The 24,416-nt window shown below is 45.1% G+C and overlaps 4 protein-coding genes across 4 annotated transcripts; all 4 read left to right on the top strand.

Annotated features, from left to right (window-relative positions):
• Positions 1-8,262: 8,262 nt before the first annotated feature.
• Positions 8,263-15,075, top strand: LOC115324102. The gene is made up of 9 exons (XM_040209545.1): positions 8,263-8,383; positions 9,005-9,112; positions 9,682-9,848; positions 12,362-12,501; positions 12,950-13,100; positions 13,580-13,692; positions 13,781-13,934; positions 14,343-14,507; positions 14,710-15,075. The coding sequence occupies exons 3-9, from the start codon at positions 9,792-9,794 to the stop codon at positions 15,013-15,015; spliced, it is 1,086 nt and encodes a 361-aa protein (XP_040065479.1). The 5' UTR covers positions 8,263-8,383; positions 9,005-9,112; positions 9,682-9,791; the 3' UTR covers positions 15,016-15,075.
• LOC121836128 lies at positions 9,925-12,245 on the top strand. The gene has a single exon (XM_042290886.1). The coding sequence runs from the start codon at positions 10,554-10,556 to the stop codon at positions 12,243-12,245; it is 1,692 nt and encodes a 563-aa protein (XP_042146820.1). The 5' UTR covers positions 9,925-10,553.
• Positions 15,076-16,778: 1,703 nt separating the features above from the next.
• LOC120839285 lies at positions 16,779-17,558 on the top strand. Its single transcript, XM_040209547.1, has one exon. The coding sequence runs from the start codon at positions 16,779-16,781 to the stop codon at positions 17,556-17,558; it is 780 nt and encodes a 259-aa protein (XP_040065481.1).
• LOC120839286 lies at positions 17,538-18,189 on the top strand. Its single transcript, XM_040209548.3, has one exon. It carries the CDS (start codon positions 17,647-17,649, stop codon positions 18,187-18,189), a length of 543 nt encoding a protein of 180 aa, XP_040065482.1. The 5' UTR covers positions 17,538-17,646.
• The last annotated feature ends 6,227 nt before the right edge of the window (positions 18,190-24,416 follow it).

Below are 24,416 nucleotides of genomic sequence, written 5' to 3'. Positions count from 1 at the left end.
AGTGCAGCGGAAAGCAGCGAGCACTGTTAAAAAGACGTGCAAGTGGCTAGACCTTTCGTCAACTCTAACTTGAAAAGCTAGAGCAACATTGATTTTTATCTTTATCATTGCTGCCACCACGGAGCACCGCATAGAAAATGGCCCCTCTGGAAGAAACAGCTCTTTTGTCAGCTCCACGCCGACTGCGTGCCTTTCGCCAAATATATTGAATATTCGAGTGACCGAATACTAAGAATTTTATTCGTGAATCGAATTATTCAGGAACTTATAGCCGCGTCCCACTAGAGCGACGAACACCAACAACCGACAGCGACAAATGTGAACGAGCGACAAACGACACCGACAGACAACCTGTTTGTCGCAGTCCGCCGTCCCACCTGGTGGACATAATAAAGACACAGTCAAGGGAACTGTCTCTGCAGTGAAACTGAAGTCGGCAACACGGCGAAATACACAGACAAACCAAGTCGAGCGACGCAGTCTTCCCGTTTTGCTAGATGTAAAATTACGCACCGACAAACACTGCCAAAGAGGAGGTAATTATTTACGCATTGAGTAAAGGGTTTTTAATATACAGTTCCAACAAATATTTATTGTCGTCGTTTACTTCCGCTGTTCCCGTCATGACCATCGACACCAAAATAAATCCCAAGCGTTCCTTGTGCACGATTTAACATGGAAGCCCCAGCCTCAGCCACGCCAGATTTCGACTCGGCACTCGAAAGAGACTTTGATTCAAACGGTGGAAGATAGACCCTTGATATGGGATGTGACACACCGTCATATCTTAAAAAAACTATGAAAGAAAAGGCTTTCAGAGATATTGCAATCGCCCAGGGCTTCGACAGCAACGGTACGTACTCATTGGTTGTATTTTCTGAGAAATAGCCACGAGCGATTCAAACGTTTGGAATTAAAACATCTACGCACCATTCAGCCTCCTTTGACACTCGGTCGAAAGGACTGCATTCGAGATTCTTGGAGGTTGTTTACTGCGCCTGGTGCTAGCAGAAAGGCAGCTGCACATGTTATCTCATCGCGATAGCAGTGTGATTAAATCGCTAGTTTGATAGCACTCACGATTCGATCGCGATGCGATAGCGGGTGCAGCTGCCTGAAGAATTGGTGTAATGTCATGCGCATTTAATAACACAATTTTGCAACCGAAAAGCTATCGCGCCACCGCTGTGACTCGCCAGTGCGCGCGCCTCCGGAGTGCACATAACCAGAGCCTTTTATACTGGAAGAGTTCGGCGGTTCTTTGATCCAGCCGCCAGTCTGGCAGCACTGATCAAACAGTCTGGCAACTGTGCGCATCCGCCATGATGTGCCTTGCCGTCTAGCTTGATTGCACCTTTGCATTTAATTGCATTATAATTATAACCTTAAATTGCAAGCTTCACCCTTGTTGGTGTAAGGCTGGTGGCGGCTGATAAAACCCGTTTGCCCTACTGACTCGAGCCGGCAGTCGGCTCGCTAGAGTCCATGGAGCGAGAGACGACGATGAAAATGATCGTTCTGCGCTGCGCTCTGCCAGACGTTAGATGAAAAACAAATGTTGGGTGCTCGAACAAAGCGAAAAAGGGGTTCAGGATGTACCGGTTCCCGCAAGGAAAAGAAAACCGCGCAAGGCACAAGATCTGGGAAACCAAACCAAGAAGGGCTGACTGGAAGCCGAGTTCTCGATTGTGCGAGGTAAGTTTAGGATTAACGTATGATTAACGTAACAAAATGCTTGATTTTTCGACTTTCTCCTTACGCCAACAAAAGCGCAAACGGCAAAACCTACACGCGTATACATCGCATGTCAATGGAGACCCACTCGCCGGGAGGCACATCATGGCGGAAGCGGCGCCCGCTGAGTCCGCTAGACCTAGCGGGCCGTAAGCCCCTCCCACCCGCCGAACTCTCCCAGTATAAAAGGCTCTGCACATAACTAATATGACCAGGAGTCCAATTTACACCATAACCAGATTTATTCGTCCAGTTCGATCGACAATTTACAATGTCAGCGAATTAAATATTGAGACACAATGTTACAATTTGTATACATTTTGATACTTTGATAGTTTTAACAAGTAATTTAAACATGGCTTGAAGCACTCAACAGCATGAAACAAGGTGGCAAGATATGAAGTGTGAATATCTTGTTTTACCGCATTGCCGTGGAAAAAGTGAAGAGCAAATGGGGAAACATGCGGTCCCAGTACCAGAGAGAAAACTGCAAGGTGAAGGAATCAAGCCGCTCTGATGCTGGGGCCTCTAACATCTTTGTTCCTAAGTGGGCCCACTACAAGAAAATTAGATTGTTGCCGGCTGGGGCACCTGAAGCTCAAAGCGAGTTGACACTCGAGACCTCTGAGGAGAAAGTGGTAAGTGCCCACTTTGGAGGGACCTTCTTTTACTCGAGAAGGAGCAACACAATTCAGAACCCATATGCGCCACTTCATACAAGGCATCGCCCAATAATTGACTGTAACAAGATAAGCACTTTACCCTTAGCAATTCCTTAACACATAGTTGCATGGGCAACACAAGTGTTGGCTTCGGCAAAAAATGTTAAATGTACAGGCCAAGGCGCAATCTCAAACAATGACAAAAAACTTCTTTAAAAAAAAGCCAGTTTATAGAAAACATTATCACCGTTCCAGCCAACAAATTCGAATATGAAATGATTGAACCTGTGCTCCATACTAATTCCAGGAGACCCTTTCTCTCCAAATGAATTACCTCTGTATACCTTAGCTTTTGTAATTGACCTTTTTCGGAGAATTCTGTGTGCATGCCCGAACTTGTGGAGAGAGTAGGAAAGGAATAGGCGCCATCTTTGCGAGCTCTGTCGTACGCCGCCTGGCTTCACTCACATTGCACTGCCTCACCGCTGCTCGGCTGTTGGATGTACAAACATCAAGAAAAACACACCGAACGTGAGCTTATTTAGATTCCCGAAAGCTACCGCGCACCTCAAAAAGATAGAAAAATGGATTCAAGCGCTGCGACGCCAGAACTAAGACGGGGCGGGGCGCCTTGGCAGCCATCTGCGAACTCGCGTGTTTGCAGTGTCCACTTCATTGGAGGTTAGTTCATTCATATTTGTTTAAACTCAGGAGATACCCGTCATACTTCGTGCAGACTAGTCATTCATAGCAATGTTTTTGTTCCTGATTTTTACGACGCAGGGGTATCTTCACGAGACCAGAATCACCCGGACTTCGCTCCCTCCTTGTTTACATACAAGCCGACACCTGCCTTCGCACCGAGTTTGCTTGCACGGTACAGCAGGGCAGCGAAGAGGCGGGACGCCAAGCCGTTGTCAGGAAAAACGGATCTTTACACTGTCGCATAGTGTAAGGCGCAGGCCAGCTATGTGCTGGGATGTTCCGCTCAACCTGCAAAAATTATATTTACACTTGAAACTCATTAAAATATTGAATAAAAAAATGTCCTACTACAGAATTTTATATCAACACGTCATCAAGTTCGATAAGTAGATCGATGACATAGCATCGCTCTTTTTAGTTGCATGCTGAAGCAACGCAAAACAGACGAAGACGACAAATCTTGTTTTTTGTTTTGTTTTTTTAGATAACTTATCGCATCACGCATAAAATATGATCAAAGGACTGGTACACATGGATCTCGATACAAATGTGCCGAAAGGATAGCGACTATGGGGCTCACGCCTTACAAATATTGACACATCTTGTAATCCCTAAGACACATTATTACATCGCCACCAGTTTTACCGAAGAAATAAACTCACCCTGCAATGCAGTCGCAAGATGCTTGAACGATATCGGTGCTCTTAGAAAGCAATATCAGTTGCCTGTAATGTCCCAGCTTCATAGACGGTGCACACGTGCTCCTTACAAGGTGAACGGTGTGGCCAGGATCAAAGTTGTTCACCATGACCTTCTTGACGTAGGCTTCTTCTTTGAAGGCCCATCCTTTCCGGAGTTGTCTGCAGTTCTTCACGAAGTACCGATCGACGCACGTTGTGTTGACGACCGACCGGTACCAATGCAGCACCGGCACTCCATCCGTCTTGAAAAGCGTACAGAAAGATAAACTCCGCAGTGTCGAAGACGGTTGCTTTACTCGATCCTCCGGGATCGTCATCAGCCATTTGTAGAGAACGACAGCCGGAAAACAGCGAGAAAAGCTTTCCACAATGAACGCACCGAAATGATTGTGTCGAGGAAGCAAACGGGGCGACGGGTTGACGAACTGAGCCCACAAACGTTTTGAATTATCCCTACGAGGGTGCGCCACAGTCGCTTCAACGAACTCTGAAAAAGGTCAATTGATAATTTGCAATACATACGTTACACACACTAAACTGTTCTCATGAAAAGCTTTCTAAGTCAGGCTTCTGGTTTCAAATATGCATGTGTACTTCAAAGCTTGTGAATACAAGAATAAAATAGAAAACACCAAATAATACAAGTGGGATAAAAATTATATGCAGGACGAAACCCTCGAGCTGAACATTTACGAGCCAACTGAACAAGAAGCTGCGCAGTCAGCACCTCCAACATCCAAGAGGATTTTGGAATACATTTTAGCGCTCAAAAAACAGGGACAAAGAGGCGAGAAACAGACAGCACAGTGCGCAGACAGCACAGCACAGTGTGCTGTCTGTTTCTCGCCTCTTTGTCCCTGTTTTTTGAGCGCTAAAATGTATTCCAAATTCCAAAACCAACTAGCCCAGCAATCGACTCTACTGAAATCCAAGAGGAACCGCCGCCACACAGAGGGAGCGGCACCAAACAGGGCGGTGCTGCTGCAGGCAGCCGTTGACAGTCTGAACACTGACAAGGAGCCGCCGCAGCCGGACGAGTGCAGGAGCTTTGGGCTCATGATGGAGAGCTGCGCCCGCAGTGTACCAATGGGTGCGGACAGGCAGCTGGCCATGCTGGCCGCCCACAGAATTATGGTGGAAAACTCCATTGCAGCCGGTTTGGTCATGGTGCCTGAGGTAGTGGAAGGAGAAAATTAAAAGAAATTTGAGCTTTAGTTTGAGCTTTATATGTTTTTTTTTGTTCCACAATGCCCCACACTTTCTCACTGGTTGTGTGCGGTGCTGAAAAAAGGTACTCGACGAAACATGCACATTTGTGATAAGCTCCGAGGTGGACCCCCCACCCGTGCTTACACTAGGTACTTTTCTGTTTCAGTGCTTGTGCCTTCTGCACCGCTGCAAAAATGTGCTCAGGCTGAGCAGTCAAATGGGCTGAAGGAGGAGACAGAGAGGACGCAGGCAGTCTACAGCAAAGCTGTAAACTGCCGGTGCAGAAAAAGTACACGGCAAGACGATATATCAAATTCTAATGCAAGATAATGAGCTTTGCGCATGCTCAGGAAAGAACCTTTCTCTGTGCACACCGACAACCCCCCTTGCAGATAGAGACGGTCCGTTCACAGGCAAAAGCAAGGCAAATTGGACGTGTCAAGTGTTTACACAACATCCGCCTTTAAAATATGACGACACTGGTTCGTGCTGTAAACTAGCAATTTAGCCACTGCGCTGCAACTGCTAACCTGGGGGGTCTTTACCATGTATCATGGAGTGACAACACAACCATATGCTCGTGCCATGCTCGTCCTTATTATAACAAGCAGGAGAGGGAATTGAACCAAGCATCATTTTGTCCTTCAGTGCAAGCATTCGGTCCCTCCAATCACTGGGTACAGTGTAGCAGATTTTGCTCAAATAAGTGGAGACTGAAACCGGACCACAAACTGCCACTTTCTCAGGCTCCTCACCCTCGTCAATAGAGTTTCTGTTATTTTGTGTTGAGGTTCATAGGCCAACTGTGTGCGTGTTTCATTTTCACAGCCAGTGTGTTAAACTTGTTCAATATGCTGGAGTGTCTTGTCTCTACAGGGTGAAACAAGGGCCAGGCTCTTTAAATCGACCGGAAAATTCGGTTTCTTAACCTATCGTGCTAAGACCTTGTGCAGCGTTGCCCACAGATGGTGCATTTTTTTTTTTTTTTTTGTAAAATTTGCGAAGAGCGAACTTACCTGAGGAAAAAGTAAAGAAAGAAAAAGGCTTAGGTCTTATGGAAACGCAGTGACGCCACCAGTCTGCAAACAACACGGCGCCGTTTCGCACGGGAGATAAGAGATGGCGCAAGCGGTCGCGACGCCAACTGCCGCCAACGAACGAGCAGACAACGCCGAGAGCCGGCCCTTTTGCAGACAAGGAACTGCAGTCCCCTGCTGTTACCGCGCCTGTCTTTTTTGTTTCTGCGACTGTCGCCGCCTGCGGAACGCGCGCCGCTTTTGAGTCGAAAAGATTGTCTGCTAAAAAGGCCTGCTCTCGGCGCCGTATGCTCGTTCGTTGGCGGCGTTTGTTGTGCCCTCTCGTCTCCCGTGCAAAACGGCGCCGTGTTGTTTGCAGATCGGTGGCGTCACTGCGTTTCCATAGGAGCTAAGCCTTTTTCTTTCTTTACTTTTTCCTCAGGTAAGTTCGCTCTTCGCAAATTTTACAAAAAAAAATGCACAATCTGTGGGCAACGCTGCAGAAAGTCGTAGCGCGATAGGTTAAGAAACCGAATTTTCCGGTCGATTTAAAGAGCCTGGCGTCTCCTTGTTTCACCCTGTAGTTTTAGTTGGTGTTGGTACACGGGTTCCATCAGGCAGTTCTGACAACAATGAACTTTGACTGTACACGAAGAACCATAAATTATTTATGATCCTTGAAGTGTGCGCAGTGTTGGATCCTACATCAACTCAATATAATAAGCCTCAAGGCTTGGTTTGTCCGGTATGACAACAGGGTGGCTAGTGTGACCGCAGTAAAGTTCATAGCAGTATGGTAGTATTCCTAGGTAAACAATAACAAACATGACTGAACTTCCGGCAGGCAGCCGTCTCATCCGGTCTGGCGCTCTCGCGGTGTGTTTTGATGGGCGAAAATGAGCAGCGGATATTTTAAGTGCCTTTCAGAAGAAAATAAGAGGCAATATATCGAGAAGCTCACCTACCATGGGTCAGTGTGCCTCCCTGACCCCTATGACACCAAGAACGCGACTATTTTCTCATCCGATTTGGCGCGCTTGCCAAAAGTTACGTGGCCCTTCCTGTTTGACTAACTTGTTGAGACGCCTTGCCCATTCACACGCGAGAAGTTGAAAGCTCACAAATCTCTGGAAGCATTCAATTATTTTGTTAATGGAAAGGTAGCAAGTGTGTGCATGCACCAGCCCACTTCGCTCCCTCAACTGCGCCTCATCGCTGCAACTGTGCAAGCCGGACAGAAAGGAGCTCGCAGTTACGATTCCTGGATCATAGGTGAAGATGGTGGCGAGGTCCTGGCTGGGCACTGCACCTGTATGGCTGGGTTAGTGGACCATGATTAATTTAAGGATGCGCTGTTAGCGATATTGAAGATGCCCCGTTTTGACGTGGCGTTTGCTTGCTTCGGTACACTCTAATCATGGTAACCTTTAACGTAACTTTTAATAGTGAGTAACCTATAAAATAAAGGTTACAAGTCGTTTATTTTTCGTGTTTTCGTTATTCTTGCGGTGACTAAAGGTTACAACAGCCAAAATTTGACGATGCAAAGGTTACCATGAGAATTAGAGCCATGTAACTTTTGTGCAGTAACGTATGAATGACGTAGGAACCTATGCACTCTCGTCCGAAAAAAAAGAAAACACCGCCTGATGAGAGTCCCTCTTTCACCAGGAGAGGGAAACAGCAGAGGAGCGCGTCGACAAGGCCACCAAGGCTCCGAGGTTTCATTTTTATAGCTTTAGTTTTAACGCGAAAGAAGTATACTTCTTTCGCGTTAAAACTAAAGCTTCTTTCGCGTTAAAACTAAAGCTATAAAAATGAAACCTCGGAGCCTTGGTGGCCTTGTCGACGCGCTCCTCTGCTGTTTCCCTCTCCTGGTGAAAGAGGGACTCTCATCAGGCGATGTTTTCTTTTTTTTTTTTTTTCGGGCGCCTTGCTGGCAGCATTTTTTTGCAATAAAAAGAAGAGCAAAGAAAAACAATGGCTGTGAAAGCCTGAGTTGCTTAGCGGTGTTGCATGCTGGGAAGTCAGTACGGCGGGAATGAGTGACCGCTGTCGCGGCTGTCTCGCGTGCGCCCGCGCCGTTTGAGTGCCATTTTTTGGCGGCACATTTCTTGCGCCAATACTCTGTTCGGAGCGAGTTGGAAGACTCTCGGTCTGTTTCGACAAACCACGGAAGCAGTTATGCCGCTAACCAGCAGGGACATGTGGGGTGTACAGCGCGGCTGTTGCAGGGAGCCTTTGTGTGACTGTCAGCGCTACGTCGTCGTGTGCCCATCAGACGAAAGCGCGGCAAAGATTCGTTGTGAGTTCTGCAATCACTGCCCAAGCATTCACGGAAGAATCACCGATTTGGGTAAGTGACGTTTCTTCCTAGCGGAACCGTTGCAGTAGCGACGTGCGAGCTCTCATTTTCAAAGCTCGTTATTTGTGTGCATTTAGGACCAAAATGATTCTGAGCCGTTTTATACGAGCGCATGTCTGTCCTCGTGGCACTCTGTGTCGATTTAGTTCTTTTTATGTGTAATGCCTGTAGATGAGCCCTACCGTAGCTGTCTAGTGTCGTCAGTGAACGGCGTGGTGGTAATGCACGACTAATTACTGCCTATTTACATGCTTGCGCGCGCGGTGGGGATATGCGTGCTTTTGTGCATTTTACATAGGCGCAAGCTTGCAATGCACGGCTGCGGTATTATTATTTTTGCTAACTGAATTTTGTAATTCTGTACGTTTTATCACTCCTTGCGGAATGGCTTTTGCACCGAAACTTTTCGCGCTACGTTCAGGGTACAAGAAAATATTTAATGTGTGGCATGCAGAATTGATATAGGTATATATCCCTGTTTTAGTCAAGAAATGAAACATCCTGCTCGTTTAAGGTGTGGTGCAGAATGAACGGTGTAGGACAAACAATTATCTCGTTTTATTCTGCAATTATTCCGTCACGTTTATTTATTTATTTTTATTCTACCAATAGGTGACACAGAGCAAGGACTTACTGTGCCACCTATTCTACCAATAGTTGGCACAGGGATAAATGGACCGAGTGAAGTGCAACAGCCGTATCATCCTGATTGTTCGAAAGGTTGGTGGGCGCAACATGCTCGCAAATATATATTAAAAAATCCCGTTATTTTACTGAAAGTCGCGCCTTAATAGCCAATCACTGTGTCCTAAATGAACCGCTAGTTCGATGCAGATTTTTTTTTATTGCTTTCTGATTTTTAAGTTTACATTTTACCGGTACGATAATAATTTACCACTAATTACTGCCAGATCACATGCCTTTGAGAAAAGTGGTACCGTGCATGCTTTTAATGCTTGATTTACGCAAGCCTTCAGTGTATCGCTATATAAGTGTTCAAGACGTAAGTTCTAGAATTCCGTTCATATTTTCGATGCTTATGGGCTTATTTATGCATGACAAGTTCTTGGTGCTGTATTCCGCGCACGAGGATAATATTTCTTGCTTGGCTACAGAATGGATGTATGCATGGACCATGCTTTATTTAACATGCAATCCAGCCTGCTCGACTGAGTCATCAGTGCAGCATCGGCGGCGTGAAGCAACCAATAGTAAAGTAGTGCAATTTCCCGCTTCGTTGTGAACTGATCCCATCTGTTTTTACCCTTTGTTCTACCTACGGAACACAGACCACGAGAGAGAAGTTGCCGAAGTGCTGCAAGAGAGTGCACAGCCTGGCTGCTCGAAAGATGGCTCACTATGGGTGGAAGCTCCACCTCCTTCGGACCTTCCTGTAGACATGAGCCAGCAACTTGCCATTAATGAAGCTCCTGCGCCATCAAAACCTGCACCCAAGGTCAGCAAACACGTTTGTGTGGCGTGCAGGTTCACCAGCAGGCATTTTTATGCCTTTATGCGACATGTTCGGGAAGTGCACATGTACAAGGTTGCTTTGGTGTGCACTAGGTGTCGGAAGCGATTTGTCTGCATGGCTCAATATAAATTGCATACCAATTGAAGATGCACATCTTCAGAAAGCAATGATTACCGCGTTCTAAATAGGCATGAAAAGCAATATACTGTTGACTTGGCTGAGAATCGGACATCATTTTTTAATACAGCCGAAAGCTTAAGCAATGCTTCGTCAAGTGTTGCGTCTTGTTTTGAGGAAACTGATTTGGATTGCGACTTAGAAAGTTTTCCAAGCCCAGATATTCTTACAAAGCTGTCATGTCTGGCGAGACAGCTTGAGTCGCAATATCGCTGTCCGATTGTTGGAGTTGATGGAGTTGTTGCTAAAATAGCAGACATCTTACAGACTGCTGGTACCGCAATCGATGTGTCCGCACTCGAAAATGACCGCGCAAGAAAGGCCCTGTACACTTCTCAGGGGATTTATGTTCCACCAGAGGAAGTAAAACTTCCGCATGGTGAAAAAGCTTACTTTGTGCCACTCAAGAGACTAATTGAAAATTTGCTTCGTCATCCAATCTTTTCCCGCCACTTTCAGTCTCCATTGCAGACTTCAAACAGTGCGTTGCTAAAAGATTTTACTGATGGCATGCGAGTTCAAATGCACCCAGTAGCAAGCACCCAAGAGAAGAACACTATTGTGATGCTTTTGTATTGCGATGACATTGAATTGGCCAATCCACTAGGCATGAAAAGAGGTCGCAGAGGCAAGCTAACAGTATTTTATGTCTCTTTTGTAAACCTACCACCATCAGAAAGGTCCAAGCTAGCCAACATTTTTTTGCTTGGAGTGGGGCAAGCAAAAGCTCTTAAATCATTAGAAGCAAAACATATGCTTCTTCAAGACTTCATTGCCACTCTAAATTTACTTCACAGAGGCTGCACGTTAAAAACTGTATGTGGTGAAAAGCTCTTTTTTGGTTTTTTGCTTGCCTATATTGGAGACGCATTGGCATGTCACAATATAGCAGCCTTTAAGGAAAGCTTCAGCAAAAATGTTCGCCTTGCTTGTCGAACTTGCACAGTACCCGCATCTGAATTTCATAATTTTCACTATGAAATTCAATGTCCACTACGTACAGAGTCTCAATATAAAGAGAACCTTAGGGCAATTGAGGCAGCTAGCTCAAAGAAAGACCGTACTGAATTGTCAGCACAGTGCGGGATTAAGTCAAAATCAGTCCTCGCAGAAATTCCTAATTTCTCAATACTCACGGACTTGCTGTATGACCCTATGCACATTTTGTTGGAAAGAGTCATTCCTCTGGAGTTGACACTTTTCACTAAGTTCATTGTAAGGGAGGCAGCATGGATGACCTTAAGCCAGCTTAACACTGCCTTGTCTCGGTTCTGCTTTCATAGGCAAGTGAGTAAGAGTGACTATCCTCGCAGCTTTGAATCTGACTTCAGTTTTCCATTTGCAGCAAGCTCCAGTTTAATACTCCATCTTCATTTTCTTTTTATTATTGATGAATATCTGCCTGAAGAGGCTACGGAAGAACCACATTGTGAATGTTTTGTGCTGCTTTGCATCATCACACAGTTATTTCTTTCTCCTGCTATCTCCCCAGATGCACATGGAGACATTGAGTGCCTAGTAGCACGCCATAATGAGCTTTTTGTGCAGCTGTATGGTTCCAGCTCATTTAAACCGAAATTGCACATGCTGGTGCACATGGTCACTCAGATACGGCGCTTCGGTCCTTCCCATCATCATTGGACAATGAGATTCGAAAGTAAAAACGCTCTTCCAAAGTCGAAGAAGTTCTGGAATTTCAAAAATATTCCATTATCTGTCGCAAATTACTTTCAGATGAAAATGTCAAGTGACCTGTGGTTAGGACCAGGGCAGCCTAAGCTGAGCTTTGCACAATGTGACACTGCACCAGCAGCCGGTGTACCAGTCAGCTTAACATCTGATTTTTTGCCATGTGAACTGCAGCCTAATGCCGTTGGTCAAACTGTTATGTCCGTACGTTCTGCCTTTATCTCTGGTGTCAAGATCTCTATTTCTGATGTGGTTGTGTTTGAACAAAATGACCATGCAATGTTTGGGGAAATAGAAACAATTGTACCTTGGCAAGGCAAGATTTTCATCGCTGTTCTGGTTCTGGTCAAAGTGAGCTATTCAAAGCGACTGAATGCATTTATTCTTCTCAAGACACCACACGCCATAGTGATTAAACCTGACGATCTTTTGTATCCTTGGCCACTGTATACGTATGCTAAAAATGAGGCTTTTTATGCTATTACAAAATGTATTCATGTGTCACCTCTGTAGTGAAGCCTGCTGTTTTTTAGCGATTTTTTTTTCGCAACGTGGCTTATTGTAAATTAAGTGAGCCTGTTTGTTGTGACAGGTGTTTTGGAAATAAAGCTTGGTTTATTTCCTCTTAGGTATTCTGTGACTGGCTCCTTGCAAACATGCCAGAATTCTCTGACTGTGTTCAGCCTATCCTGAAAGGGAAAGCTGTCTCGGAAAAGTCACAAACAAAACTGTCAAGACAGCTGCGTGCAGAAATGACGTTATTCCTGGAGTAAGTTCTCCTGTTTGCTCTTTGTTGAAGCTAACTATATCTTGTTGACATTTTTTATTGTTTCATATGGAGCTTCCAAAAATGCACCATAATATACGTGAGGTAGCGACTTTAGACTAACGGATGGACATTCTACAAATCTAGTCGGCCAGTTCGCATCAGGTCCTGGTTTAGCATATAGCATACGGACAGGAAAGAAAGATGCGGTGCATGAGCAGATGATTGCATGGTATATTTTCAGATTTCATAGGCCTCCCTGAAAGTATAGGAAAGCTAACCCATAAAACACATAATGCCAGCATACTTTTAAACCTTACCTTAAGTCGCAAGCAACATTTGGTTATGTCAGTGGCCCTTGCCTATATAGTATATTTAAGCTCATTTTCACTTTCCTTTGGCGAAGGTTAGACAGAAACGTCTTAGTAGTGAAGCATTATTTCTCTTCTAGTGAGCATGATCTCATTACCACTGGGAACAAGGGCGAACGGCGCTCGATGTACAAAGCCCTTGGGGAGGCACTTGCCACGAAATACCCACTTCTTTTGTGGGATGAGCCAAAACCTGAGAGCCATCTTGTTGACAAACGGACTCATGTTTACGTAAGTACCTGGACATAGCTTATTCCTAAAATAGACTAATGTTCCTATAGCAGTGAGGGTTGTCGTTTATACAGTTATTCATAGCAGTTTTGTTGTCTTAAGATAAATGTCTATCATAAGTATACTTGATATCAGAAGACACCCTATCGGTAAATTGTGTTCAGAGATGCGATTGCCTACCTTCCACTTTTCTTCCTCGCATATTTTGATGCATATGTGATATACAAAAAACTAATTTATTTATTCAAATACCCAAAAGGCTCGAGATATATAAGCAGTAGCGGTATTCATTATAATTCGTCTCGTGCAGCTTAAATGGATAGCTTTTATATTCCTTGGCATCTTTTGCCAATGCTGCTAGCTGTTTCTAAGCTTTTATACTGTTAAAATTTTAAATATAAAGTTTTTTTATCGGACACCAGTGCAAGAACATTATTTTTTGTTGTTGCAAGAGGTACTGTACTTTTATTAATTTGCAGAGCCTATTCATAAGGAGGCTGACAGTGGCCCGAAAGGTGCGGAAGCACAGGAAGATGAGAAGTGCAGCTGCTGTAACTCCTTCCATGCCTACTCCAGCGCTCACAAAGGAGGCTCACAAACCTCCAGCTCGCTGCCGCCGAGCTGGAGGTTCGCATAATTTTCATTTCACATTTATTTTTTACATATGTTGCTCGAATGTTTCTTGTTGCACTGTTCCAGGCTCTCAGATCGGCTGACCTGAGCACCGTGGCACTGGATATCGAAAGAATGAAATGCCTTCTTGAGGTCACTTACGAAGATCGCTGCAAGCGTCACGATGATCCTTTGCCTCAATATTTCTTGTTAGAAAGCATTGTAAGTGCATATTTATTTACGAATATTAAAAGAACACAAAAACTCGGCATTGCCTAATATTCTCCTCTAAAACAGAGAACCGATCATGTAATTATTATTTGTGGTATGGGTCAAGCTTTGCCTTCTGATCAATTGTAAATGAACCGATTTATAATTATTTTTCTCGTTTTTGGTTGTGATGGCACGAAGGATATCAAAAGGCACTTTTGCGAGAAATATATATATATATATATATATATATATATATATATATATATATATATATATATATATATATATATATATATATATATATATGTGTGTGTGTGTGTATATATTTCATTTCATTTCATCGCACCACCTTTTCTTCAGGGATGTCTGATTTGCAATTAATGACTGAGTTTACTTCCTTGTACCAACTTTTCTCAGCTCTGCACTGAAGTCGAACTCCGATTTAAGTGCAAGGTTGGGGACCTGGAGAAAAAGGTGAAAGCGGTGGTGGAAGCGTTTTCACATAAAGAAGAACGGGAATGCACATTCGTCGACATTGGCAAGCATTTACAAGGCCATTCTAGGCACACACTCATCAACGAGGTTTGTGGAATTATTTTCATGCATCCATCTATTAGTTTTTGTGACATCCAGTGCATTTTTGTGCTTTAAGATTCATTCAAATGAAGGTTAAGTGATATCTAAATGCTCTTCCAAAGACTGTTTTGTGCGACACTTATTTCACTTATGCGGGGAACTTCGTTGATTACTGGATGCTCATGGAATATAATCTGCCATTCCACAGAATGCAATGCCTAATAACCTGCAAGTCACAGCACCTCATGTGTATATATACTGCGCTGAACGCACTTGCGTTTATGCTGGCAGTACTGAAGAAGTCATCTGGATCTCGGGTGGAAATCTAGAGCGAGCTCTGATTTTCTGCCTGCTGACGTACTACATTAAGAACCTTGACTACCCACCAGCGTTCTCAACGGTGCTCGTCTTACTGCAGAAGATAACTCTACCTGACACAAAAGTGCCCCGTGGACTGCTCACGAACCGGCTGAAAAATTTGCTCATTATGTTGAAGAAGAACAATTTGTGTTAACTTTTCGAAAGCAAATACCATTAAAAATAGGTTGCGTCCTGAGATGGGGAAGTAAATGTCGTCTGGTCCCTTGAGTTCTTTCTTCTGAATCGCAGAATACTTTTTCTTGTCTTGCAGTGAATGTTGTCATTTTTAAAGTGCCGTTCACTTTAAGTTCACCTTATTCTACCGAATCATGGGTTAGGTTTTACTAACAGGTTCATGTGTTATAATATAGAGTAAGAGACCATAAAAAAATTAACAACTCTATAGCTCATACACTTCTGTTTTCCGTGCTGCATATATATCCATTTCACAGCTCCTATTATAGTTTCCCTTTAACAACTGTGATGTACTTTATAGTTACAGTTTTGAATTATTTTTAGCACTTGTATTTTATGTTCATTATGTCTATCGTACAGCAGCTAAACTGTCTTTACACATCGTTTTACATAAGTCATTTTTTTTTTCTGTTCGGTTCTGTTGTACGAGTGCCAGTGTGGTTTCGTAACTATAGATGTAAAGGCCATGCTGGTTAATCCGAAGCTTCTGTCGAAGTGAGATTTAACGTGAGTTTATTTGCTTTCTTTAAGCGAATTTTGAACTTTTTTTGTGTGCGGCTAGCACTGATATAATATGGCCTTAGATTCTAAAGTGCTTTGTACACCGCTCAACAGCGCTCTTTGTGATGCATATATGCTACGATACCTGCTAACCGCTTACGATAATAGTGCCTTTACATTATGGACGTAATTTATATCGCAGCTTTTTATTGATGTATCCCAGACTCGGGAATTTGTGATTATGTATATTCTGATACTTCGGAATCAATTGCCGTTTTTGTATATTACAGTATTTTTTTTGTTCTCTAGTTTTTCACTATTTTATGGGTTGTCCTATTTTTGTACGGGTCAAATCACAATCGAGCAGGATGCTTTTTGTGAATTTTCGCCAAAAATGCCATTTTTAATAAAAGGATTTCTTATTCCAGCTGTTGCTTCACTCAAAGGTTACACGAACACATGGAAGTTACCTATAACTTTCTGGCGGGCAGATACCTTTATAAAGGTTACAATGCTAACGAGATTGTAACCTTTCTATAAGTAAATTAGAGGTAACCTTTGCCACTAACTTTTACAAAAGTTACATTAGTAAAGGTTACATTTGTGTAACCTTTAACTTATAGGTGCACAAAAATGTGAAAACGTGCACCTTTACAAAGGTTACCATGATTAGAGTGTACCTCAGGCTCGGAGAGGTTTGCAGTCACGTTGCTGCCCTACTCTTTTTCTTCGAGGCTGCGGTCAGACACGGAGCCACCGATGTGTCCTCGACCTCAGTGCGCTGTGCATGAAGTGCCAGCTCAAACAGTGGAAAGGTATTACATGTTTGTCTACTGAATTCTTACTGCAAGATAAATTGACGCAAACAAGATACACTGATTACCTTTGTTTCAGGAGCTTCTAAAAATAATTTGAAAAAATCATCATTCCGATTGATTTGTCTACCGTAATATACCGCGTAATCGCCCCCCCTCGTGTGAGCGCCCCCTCCCTTTTTCCGCACATTTCGCATTTCTGTAAACTACCAAGTAAGCGCCCCCCCCCCCCTCCCCCCTTTTTCCGCTGCCGGTGGCCCCGAAAAAAGTTTCGTTCTGGAAGTTTTGTTTTTATGTGTAGCCAGGGATCCAATCCAATCCAAAAGTAAATGTGAACCACGTGAACCTTTTGTTCGCCTTTTTGTTGTTTGACAGCGCCGGAACCGGTCGCGTTACTGCGTGCGCTATGCACTCGTACACTGTCCAAAAGAAGATAGAGGTCGTCCAGTGGCACAGGCTGAATGGCAAGAACGTGCATCGGACATCGCGTCAGTTCAAGCTTGATCGCAAGAGAATCCGCGAATGGGACAAGAAGTATGAAGTGCTTCTTCAAGAGAACTTCGGAAAGTCGAAGTTACGACGCAAGTTGGGAAACGGAGCCCCCGTTTTCAGCGAGGAAGTGGACGACGCGCTTTTTGAATTTCTTGAGTGCGAAAGAAGTGCTGGACGCGCCGTCAGCAACAGGCTCCTTTCTAAAGAAGCTGTGAGGCTAGCAAATAACCTACAGCTGGGCAATTTTGTGGCCTCCAGTATGTATTTAAAAAGGTGGAAGGCGCGGTTCGGTGTTTCGATGCGGCAAGCAACTAATGAGAGCCAAAGAGTGCCCGAGGACTGCGCGGAGGAGACGCGAGCATTCCGTGCTGCAATCGGCTCTCTGCGAAGTCGCCACAACCTGACTCTATTCAACATAGCGAATATGGATCAAACAATTGTCCGAATGGACACTCCGGCAAACCGGACCAACAACCTCGTGGGAGAAAGTACTGTCCGGATTACAAACACCGGCTGTGCCAGGCGGGGTTTAACGGTTGCCTTAGCAGCCTGCGGCTCTGGTCACAAGCTCCCGGCGTTTATCATCTTGAAGGAGCCGAACGGAAAAATTCAAGCGAGGGCCTTCATGAGCTCTCGTGTACCAGGTGAGAACAACATTTCGCTTGCTATTTTGCCACCGAGAGAAATAGTATAATGCATTATGAGCTCGCGTTAAATACAATGTCTTTTTTTTTGTTTCATCTTTAGCGAATTGCCGCGTGACCGCTTCTAAAAATGGCTGGATGACTTCGGAGAAGTTCAAGGAGTGGCTGACCAAGGTATGGGGCCCTAACACTGACGACGAACGGCGGCTCCTAGTGTTGGACCAGGCGCCAATACACAAGACCCAAGCGGCAAAAGATGCAATTCAGGAATGCGACACTGACATTGTGTACGTGCCAGCCGGTTGCACCAGCCTTCTTCAACCTGCCGACGTCTTTTGGAACAAGCCGTTTAAGGCCAATCTTCGGAGAACCTCGGAGGCCTTTATGCGGAAGGGAGAGAAAACGCCGAAGGGAAACCTGCGGAAACCATCACAGCAGGATGTGCTGGACTTTGTGGCTGAGGCGTGGGCTGTTGTCCCAGAGGAAACCGTAGAGCGCTCGTTCAAGGGCTGCGGCATTACGAACGCGCTCGACGGGTCCGAGGACGGTGAGCTGCACGATCAGCTCGCTGACATCGGCGCCGTGGTCCAGGAAGACCGCGACGAGCTGAGGGATGAGTGTGTGGACCTGGTTTTTGGGTCAGACTCTGAGGAATCCTTCGATGGTTTCGACAGCGAATAAAAGGATAAAGTTCGCAAGGAAACTGTCTACGAAAATCATTTTTGCTAAGACTGCAGTCTACATTGCATACTTTTAGTGGCCGCCATTTTCTTTATCCGCCATCTTGAATATTGTTGCGGAACCGAGGAAGGGCCCTCCCCCCCCCCCCCCCCCCTATTTTGGTTGAATTATCTCTTGAGTTGGGGGGGGGCGCTTTCTCGGTATTTTACGGTATGCAAGTCGTGCGCATCTACCCCTAAATATGCACCTGCCCATTCTAAATGTTTGTATACTCGTCTCGCTTTAAATCTAGGCTGGCCCATCATCTGCTGTGGACATAGACTTTTCGCACCCAAAACGTGGTGGCCTGCCAAAAGAGCCAGCTTCACAAAGGATGATTGTTCCACCACAGCCCAAAGGCAATCCCTTACAACTCTTCCTCCGCATAAAGGTATGTGTCCATTGCCAAAGGAACTGCAGCTATACCAGATTTTTTTGTAAATTGATGAAACAGCTTTAGGTAAACATCTCTGAACAACTGAAGGATGGGACAGTAGCATGTTAAATCCTAATCAAGCAGGCCTCGAGTACCAATGGTACTTCAAACATTTTCTTTCTGGAAAGGCGTGGTCAGTAGGGTTGAGCCCCATCGACACTTTCGTACGTTCAGAGAGATTACCTCTTGATTCTATGAACACTATAGAGATCAATGAGGTAAACAACTATGCCTACTCGAGTAAATATATAATCCAGCAAGTAAACACTGGCTCAGATTTTCTTAATGGTGCACCTCTTGCAGTTTTATGACATACGTGGATTTACTGCATTGAAATATCTCCCATATGTATAAGCCAAGGGATTTATTAAGCACAGTTTCTATTTACCATGATAATACTGCAAATGTCTGTACTATACTTTTCTAGCAGCACAATCAGAGTCTGCATGCACCTTCATTTTGGCTGCATGTGCAGCCAAAGCACCTCTCGAAGCCGCAGCCTCATGCCTGTGCACTCAACAAAACTGCACCAATCGTCCTCTTATATGCACATTCCAACCTTACTAGCCATGGCAGCTTTCGCCCCTCTTTTATAGATAGTGAATGCAGCCACTTGTACTGTTTATTTGGTTTGTTCGTCATATTATGCTACCGTAAAGCTCTTCATTGGTGCACAACCCTGTCACCACCTGTTAAATAAAACCAATTGTAATTTCAAACTTCAAAATCGCATCGGTTTCTCTGATAACATAACAGTACCTCATCATGCTGCAGTGAAGCATTATCTAGAACATAACCAGTACCACCCATGGTTACTCTTGCAGGAACGCTCTCCAGGTGCAAAGCTCTTGAAGATGGTGCCCTCTCACCAGCTGGATCCAGAGGCCACAGACACGGCTTCAGAGGATGGGGATGAGCCTGAGCTGCTCCCACTTCCCCTCACAAGTGTCTTTCAGGAGACCTACAAAAACTTGCAAAAGGACGAGCTCAAAGACATCCTCATCTCGGTCTACGATTGCCTTATGGTCAGCAAGGTAGAGGCAGACTTCTTAGAGCACAGCTCGCGGAAGCAGTCGCGGTCGGAAGCATGGCACTTACACAGGAGGGGGCGCATTACTGCATCAAATTTCTGAAGAGTGCAGACTCCGCAAGGAAGCCCTAGCCCAACACTCCTGATTACAGATGTGATGGGTTATGCCACAAACACTAACATCGGTGGCCAGATGCCTCCACAAATTTTGTGGGGCATTGAAAAGGAGCCAGTTGCGAGGCAAAGCTTCGTGGACACAGAGGCACCAAAGCACACCGACTTTAGTGTTGCAAAAGTGGGACTCGTGGTTAATCCACAGTTGCCATACCTGGGAGCTAGCCCAGATGGGATAGTCAGCTGTGCATGTTGCCCCCAGGCTGCGCTCGAGATCAAGTGCTCGTACAAATACAGACATGTGCATCTAAGCACAGTGAAGGACAAAGATTTCTATCTTGACGCAGACATGACGCTCAAGGAAAACCATGCACATTATTTTCAATTACAAGGCCAGATGGCTCTCACTGGGCCTCAGATGGGGTATTTTGTAGTGTGGACGGAGTGCTCTCTGGTGACCATAAGGATACAAAGAGATGAGCAGCTGTGGGAGGAGCTTCCGACAAAGCTGGAATCCTATTTCTTAAGACACATTCTGCCTGAGCTGGTCACGTGGCGGCTAGATCCAAATGTCGGACGTTCTGCTGTGGCAATGTACTCCACTTGTAAGACGCCAGAAAAGGGTCGCATGATTGCATGTGACTCAGACATATGCAGAAGTATCTGGTACCATTACAGGTGTGTAAATCTGAAAAGAAAACTATCAAAGAAGTGGTATTGCACGAGCTACAAATAAGTATACAATGTTGGAAATCGCCAGCAGAGAAATACTGTCCAGTCTTGAAGGACATTTATTAGCTTTTTCTGCTAGGTATCTTTTCCTACCACAGAAGAATTGTCACTGCACCAGTCTTTCAATCCGGAGGCCCCTTTTAGCGCCAGTAACTAGCAACTCTCACTTCTCACCGCATGTTCTGATTCTTTTGCAATATTCCCTTCTGTCAGTTATGCATTCTGCTCTTTATGTGTTCATGTGAATAAAAAAGTTGTTTATTGCTGTTCGTATTTGTAAGATCCTACGTGCTTTTTGAAGAACAGATCAAGAACCACCATCCTTCTTCTTGCCAAAAGTTGAAGTGTGCATATATATTTACAAGAGCAGCACATATAATGATTATTTTGTCAATCGTTGCCATGCCCCTGTCCCCCTTTTTTTTAGAAGTGAGACAGGAATGATCCATTCTAGGAGGTGGAACTGCTTAAGCTGATCAATGGTTCTCTCGACTTGTATCCGAACACTGGAGATCCTTCGGGACACTTCAACTTCTTGGCGTGTTAGCTGAGTCTTCCCTCATGTATAGGCCGGGACTATCAGGGAAGCCTTACGAATAGCTAGAAGTTCTTCAATGGGAAATCCCCTATCAGCCATCACGAGGTCCCCGCTCTGAATAAACTCCAAAAACCCACAGTGTCTTCCGAGCTCCAGATCGCTCACTTTCCCACCCCAGCATTTATAAATGAAACAGATCCCTCCACTTGGACAAATGGCGATGAAGAACTTTACCGTGTTATGATGTTTGTGGGACGAGAACGTTTGCGTCCTTGCCTTAAAGGTGCGCGGTCGCTCAATGAAGATTTCCGAGCGATCAATGATGCACCAAAGGTTCCGTAGCATTGGTACCTTGCACAGCTTTGGGAGCCGCTGTCTAACTGTGTCCGCTTTAGGCCAGAGAATGCATGGAGACAGCTCAACACTGAGGATGTTAATCCAGGAATGGAAGACTTTTGATACAGTTCCAGGAGAAATTCCGAACCTCGACGAGAGGTCCTCGTTGAGGAGGCTGAGGCGGAGCTTCATCAACACCATCAGGAGTTGGCTCCAGTGTGGTATCTTGGCACTGAAATTTGGAGTGTAGAGTGCCAGAATGTAATGGAGCAGAGCTCAGAACATTCCGCTGCTTGGTAATCCTGTAAAGAACTCCACCTCCGAGTCATTCTTGAGGTCGACGTTACCATACACAATTTTTGTTTCTTATTTGAAAGCTTGATTCTCCATTTGCAGCCGCCTATTTTCTTCTAGAAGAGTGACAATGTCAGCGGTAAACAAATCTGTTTCGCACGACACACCTGTATCTCTTCCTCATCCATTGGTGCATCGGGCGCGTCAAGTGCACTGGCCACGTCGGGCGCGTCGGCCACTTCGGGTTGCATCCGTGACGACGCACGATGATACCGCCGCAGTGCAGCAGGGCCTCCGCCGGGATGAAGAAGCCGGATGAGCAAAGATGTGTGGCACCCAGTCTGGGTATTGGGATCCTCAGATGGTGATCCCAGAGAAAGTTGAAACAAAACGAAACTTATGGCTGCGATGCTCGCGAAGGCCTGAGGACGTGGCAGCTTAAGAAAATAAAGCGGTAATCTTCTCTACAAGTATACATAGCACTCATACTTACCAGTCGTGAAATGTTTGCTGCAAATCATGGTATCGTTATTGGGCACAAAGCCAACGCATTTAACAGCGACGGCCCAAGCTTGGCGGCGTCCCTCGTTGCTCGGAAATCTAAATAACTTAAATTTTGACAGTCTGTTCGTCCCGGCCTGAATTGTGCAGTCAACTGCACAACACTGTGGCATCTTCGCTGTGACCTGATGTTCAGAAGACTAAACGGTAATGTTATAAATTGCTGAAACACACGGAGCTACTCGCAAGAGCTCCCTTCCATAGTTGCCTGTGTCAGGCAATCGACGCACTTACGTTCAGCGGCGTCAATTCGCGGAAATATATAGAAACCCTACTGAAAAAAACCATCTGAAATTCAAACGGGTGGCAAACTGGTAAATCAAACGGGTGCAAACTTGTCGACCCGTTTGGATCAAACGTGATTATGGGATACGGGTAGCCGTTTGAAACGGTACCCATTTGATACAGGTGCCCGTTTGAAACGGGTGCCCGTTTGATACAGGTGCCCGTTCGACCTTGCACGTGACCACACGTTTTAACGTGCCTTTTGAATCGGGAAATTATGCGCTAGCCCTAAACGGGGATCGTCTGGTAGGTTGGTTATCTTAAACTTATTTAAGACGTTCCGAAACTCATAAACCTATTGATAACATGAAGGAAACACGTAGAACAAATGTGCTCGCGTAGGTGCTTGCAAATGGAGAGGAAAACAGACACAAAAGATTGTTTTCAATTCTCCTCAAAGTTTATTAAGTCTTCTGTAGACAAGTACAAACGTGCAAGCGATCTGTGAAATGTGAGAGGCACTCTAAGCTTTTATACAACTGAGAAGATAGCAAACCAAACAAGAACCGAGGTAATTCTAGACTATGAAGGTAGACTTTCGGGAAATTATTCGCCCGGCTGCCGCGAGAATAGTGGCTGCATAATTATATAGATAATCTGGAAGAGTACGAGCAGAAGAACGGTCAATCGTTGCCAAGAAGTAAGGTTGCAGTGCACTTACCATAAAAATAGCGGACTTGAAAGATGTAATCCGCGACATTTGTCGACACGGTCAAAGCAGGACAACCACACAAACACAAATGAGAGGGAACGGCTTCTTGGAAGTTTCAACACGATGTGGCGCACAAGCTGTCAGTTGCCGAACCCAACCAAACCGCAAGATTTCCTGACTTCTTTGAAGAATCGCTTGTTGCCGATATAGGCGTACGACTTTTCGAACACTGATAGCTTTCGTGCACATCCAATACGTTGTCGAGAGACATCCTAATAAGACCGCGGGGTTAGGCGACAGGTCGAAGCAGGTGGACGCGCGAAGGTCGAGCTGGAATTGACAACAAGCAGAGAAAAAAAAAAAAGAAAAAGCGGCTGCTAGGCGCACCCTTCCGGATCTCGGTGCTTATCAGCGTCTAGCTCGCGCGCGGCTGCAGGTCACGTGATGGGTGACAAGAGAGGAGGTAGGGGCGAGGACCACCGGCACGGCCCCTCTCCCTCTCCCCAGGCATTCCAATGAAATGTGTTTTTGTAACCTCGAAAAAAAAAAAACGCGCGCGCGCGCATTTTAGCACGCTCGAACCTTGGAAATGGCGGCGGGGCGGCCAGAATCCCGGTTTGCGCCCGAGCGAAGAAAGTACTAGTTTGACTGCTGCAACGGCAGGCGTGGTCTCGCAATGCTCGATGTTCTTGCAACCGCGTGTACGCGTGCTACCTTCGCTGCGTCTTGAATTAAAGTGAAACGGAGTCTAGACGTACATTCTTTCACGCGGTCGCGTCTTCTGCGAGAGAGATTCGAGCTAAGTAAATTGAGGCAACAAAGATGGACAAAGTTTTAAAGTTCTGTCAAAAATATCGGCTCACCGACGCCCCGCGTTTACGTAAAACAACAACAAAAAAGGTGTTATTTTTAGTTGCAATATAAGCGAACATCAGCGCAATTGAAATATAAATTTAATTACTTGCATTACGCGGGCGATCTGAAATCGATGAACCGGCGCTCCCAGCCTTCCGGAAACATTGCAGTAGTAGTAGATTGGGGTTTTGTGGCGCAAAAGCAGCTAAGGCTATGATGCGCCAAGAAATGATACAATTGCAGAAGAGGATTTTGGAGAAGAAAGAGCTTTAGTAGCTGGTAATTTGCAAAATGCATAAAATAAGAGTAGGACCATACATTATAAATAATGCTACAATTTGTGTAAAATATCAAC

This window comes from Ixodes scapularis, unplaced genomic scaffold (assembly GCF_016920785.2).
Source record: "Ixodes scapularis isolate PalLabHiFi unplaced genomic scaffold, ASM1692078v2 PGA_scaffold1__304_contigs__length_218370807, whole genome shotgun sequence".
Taxonomy (NCBI): Eukaryota; Metazoa; Arthropoda; class Arachnida; order Ixodida; family Ixodidae; genus Ixodes; species Ixodes scapularis.
This window is presented reverse-complemented; position numbering and strand designations above follow the sequence as displayed.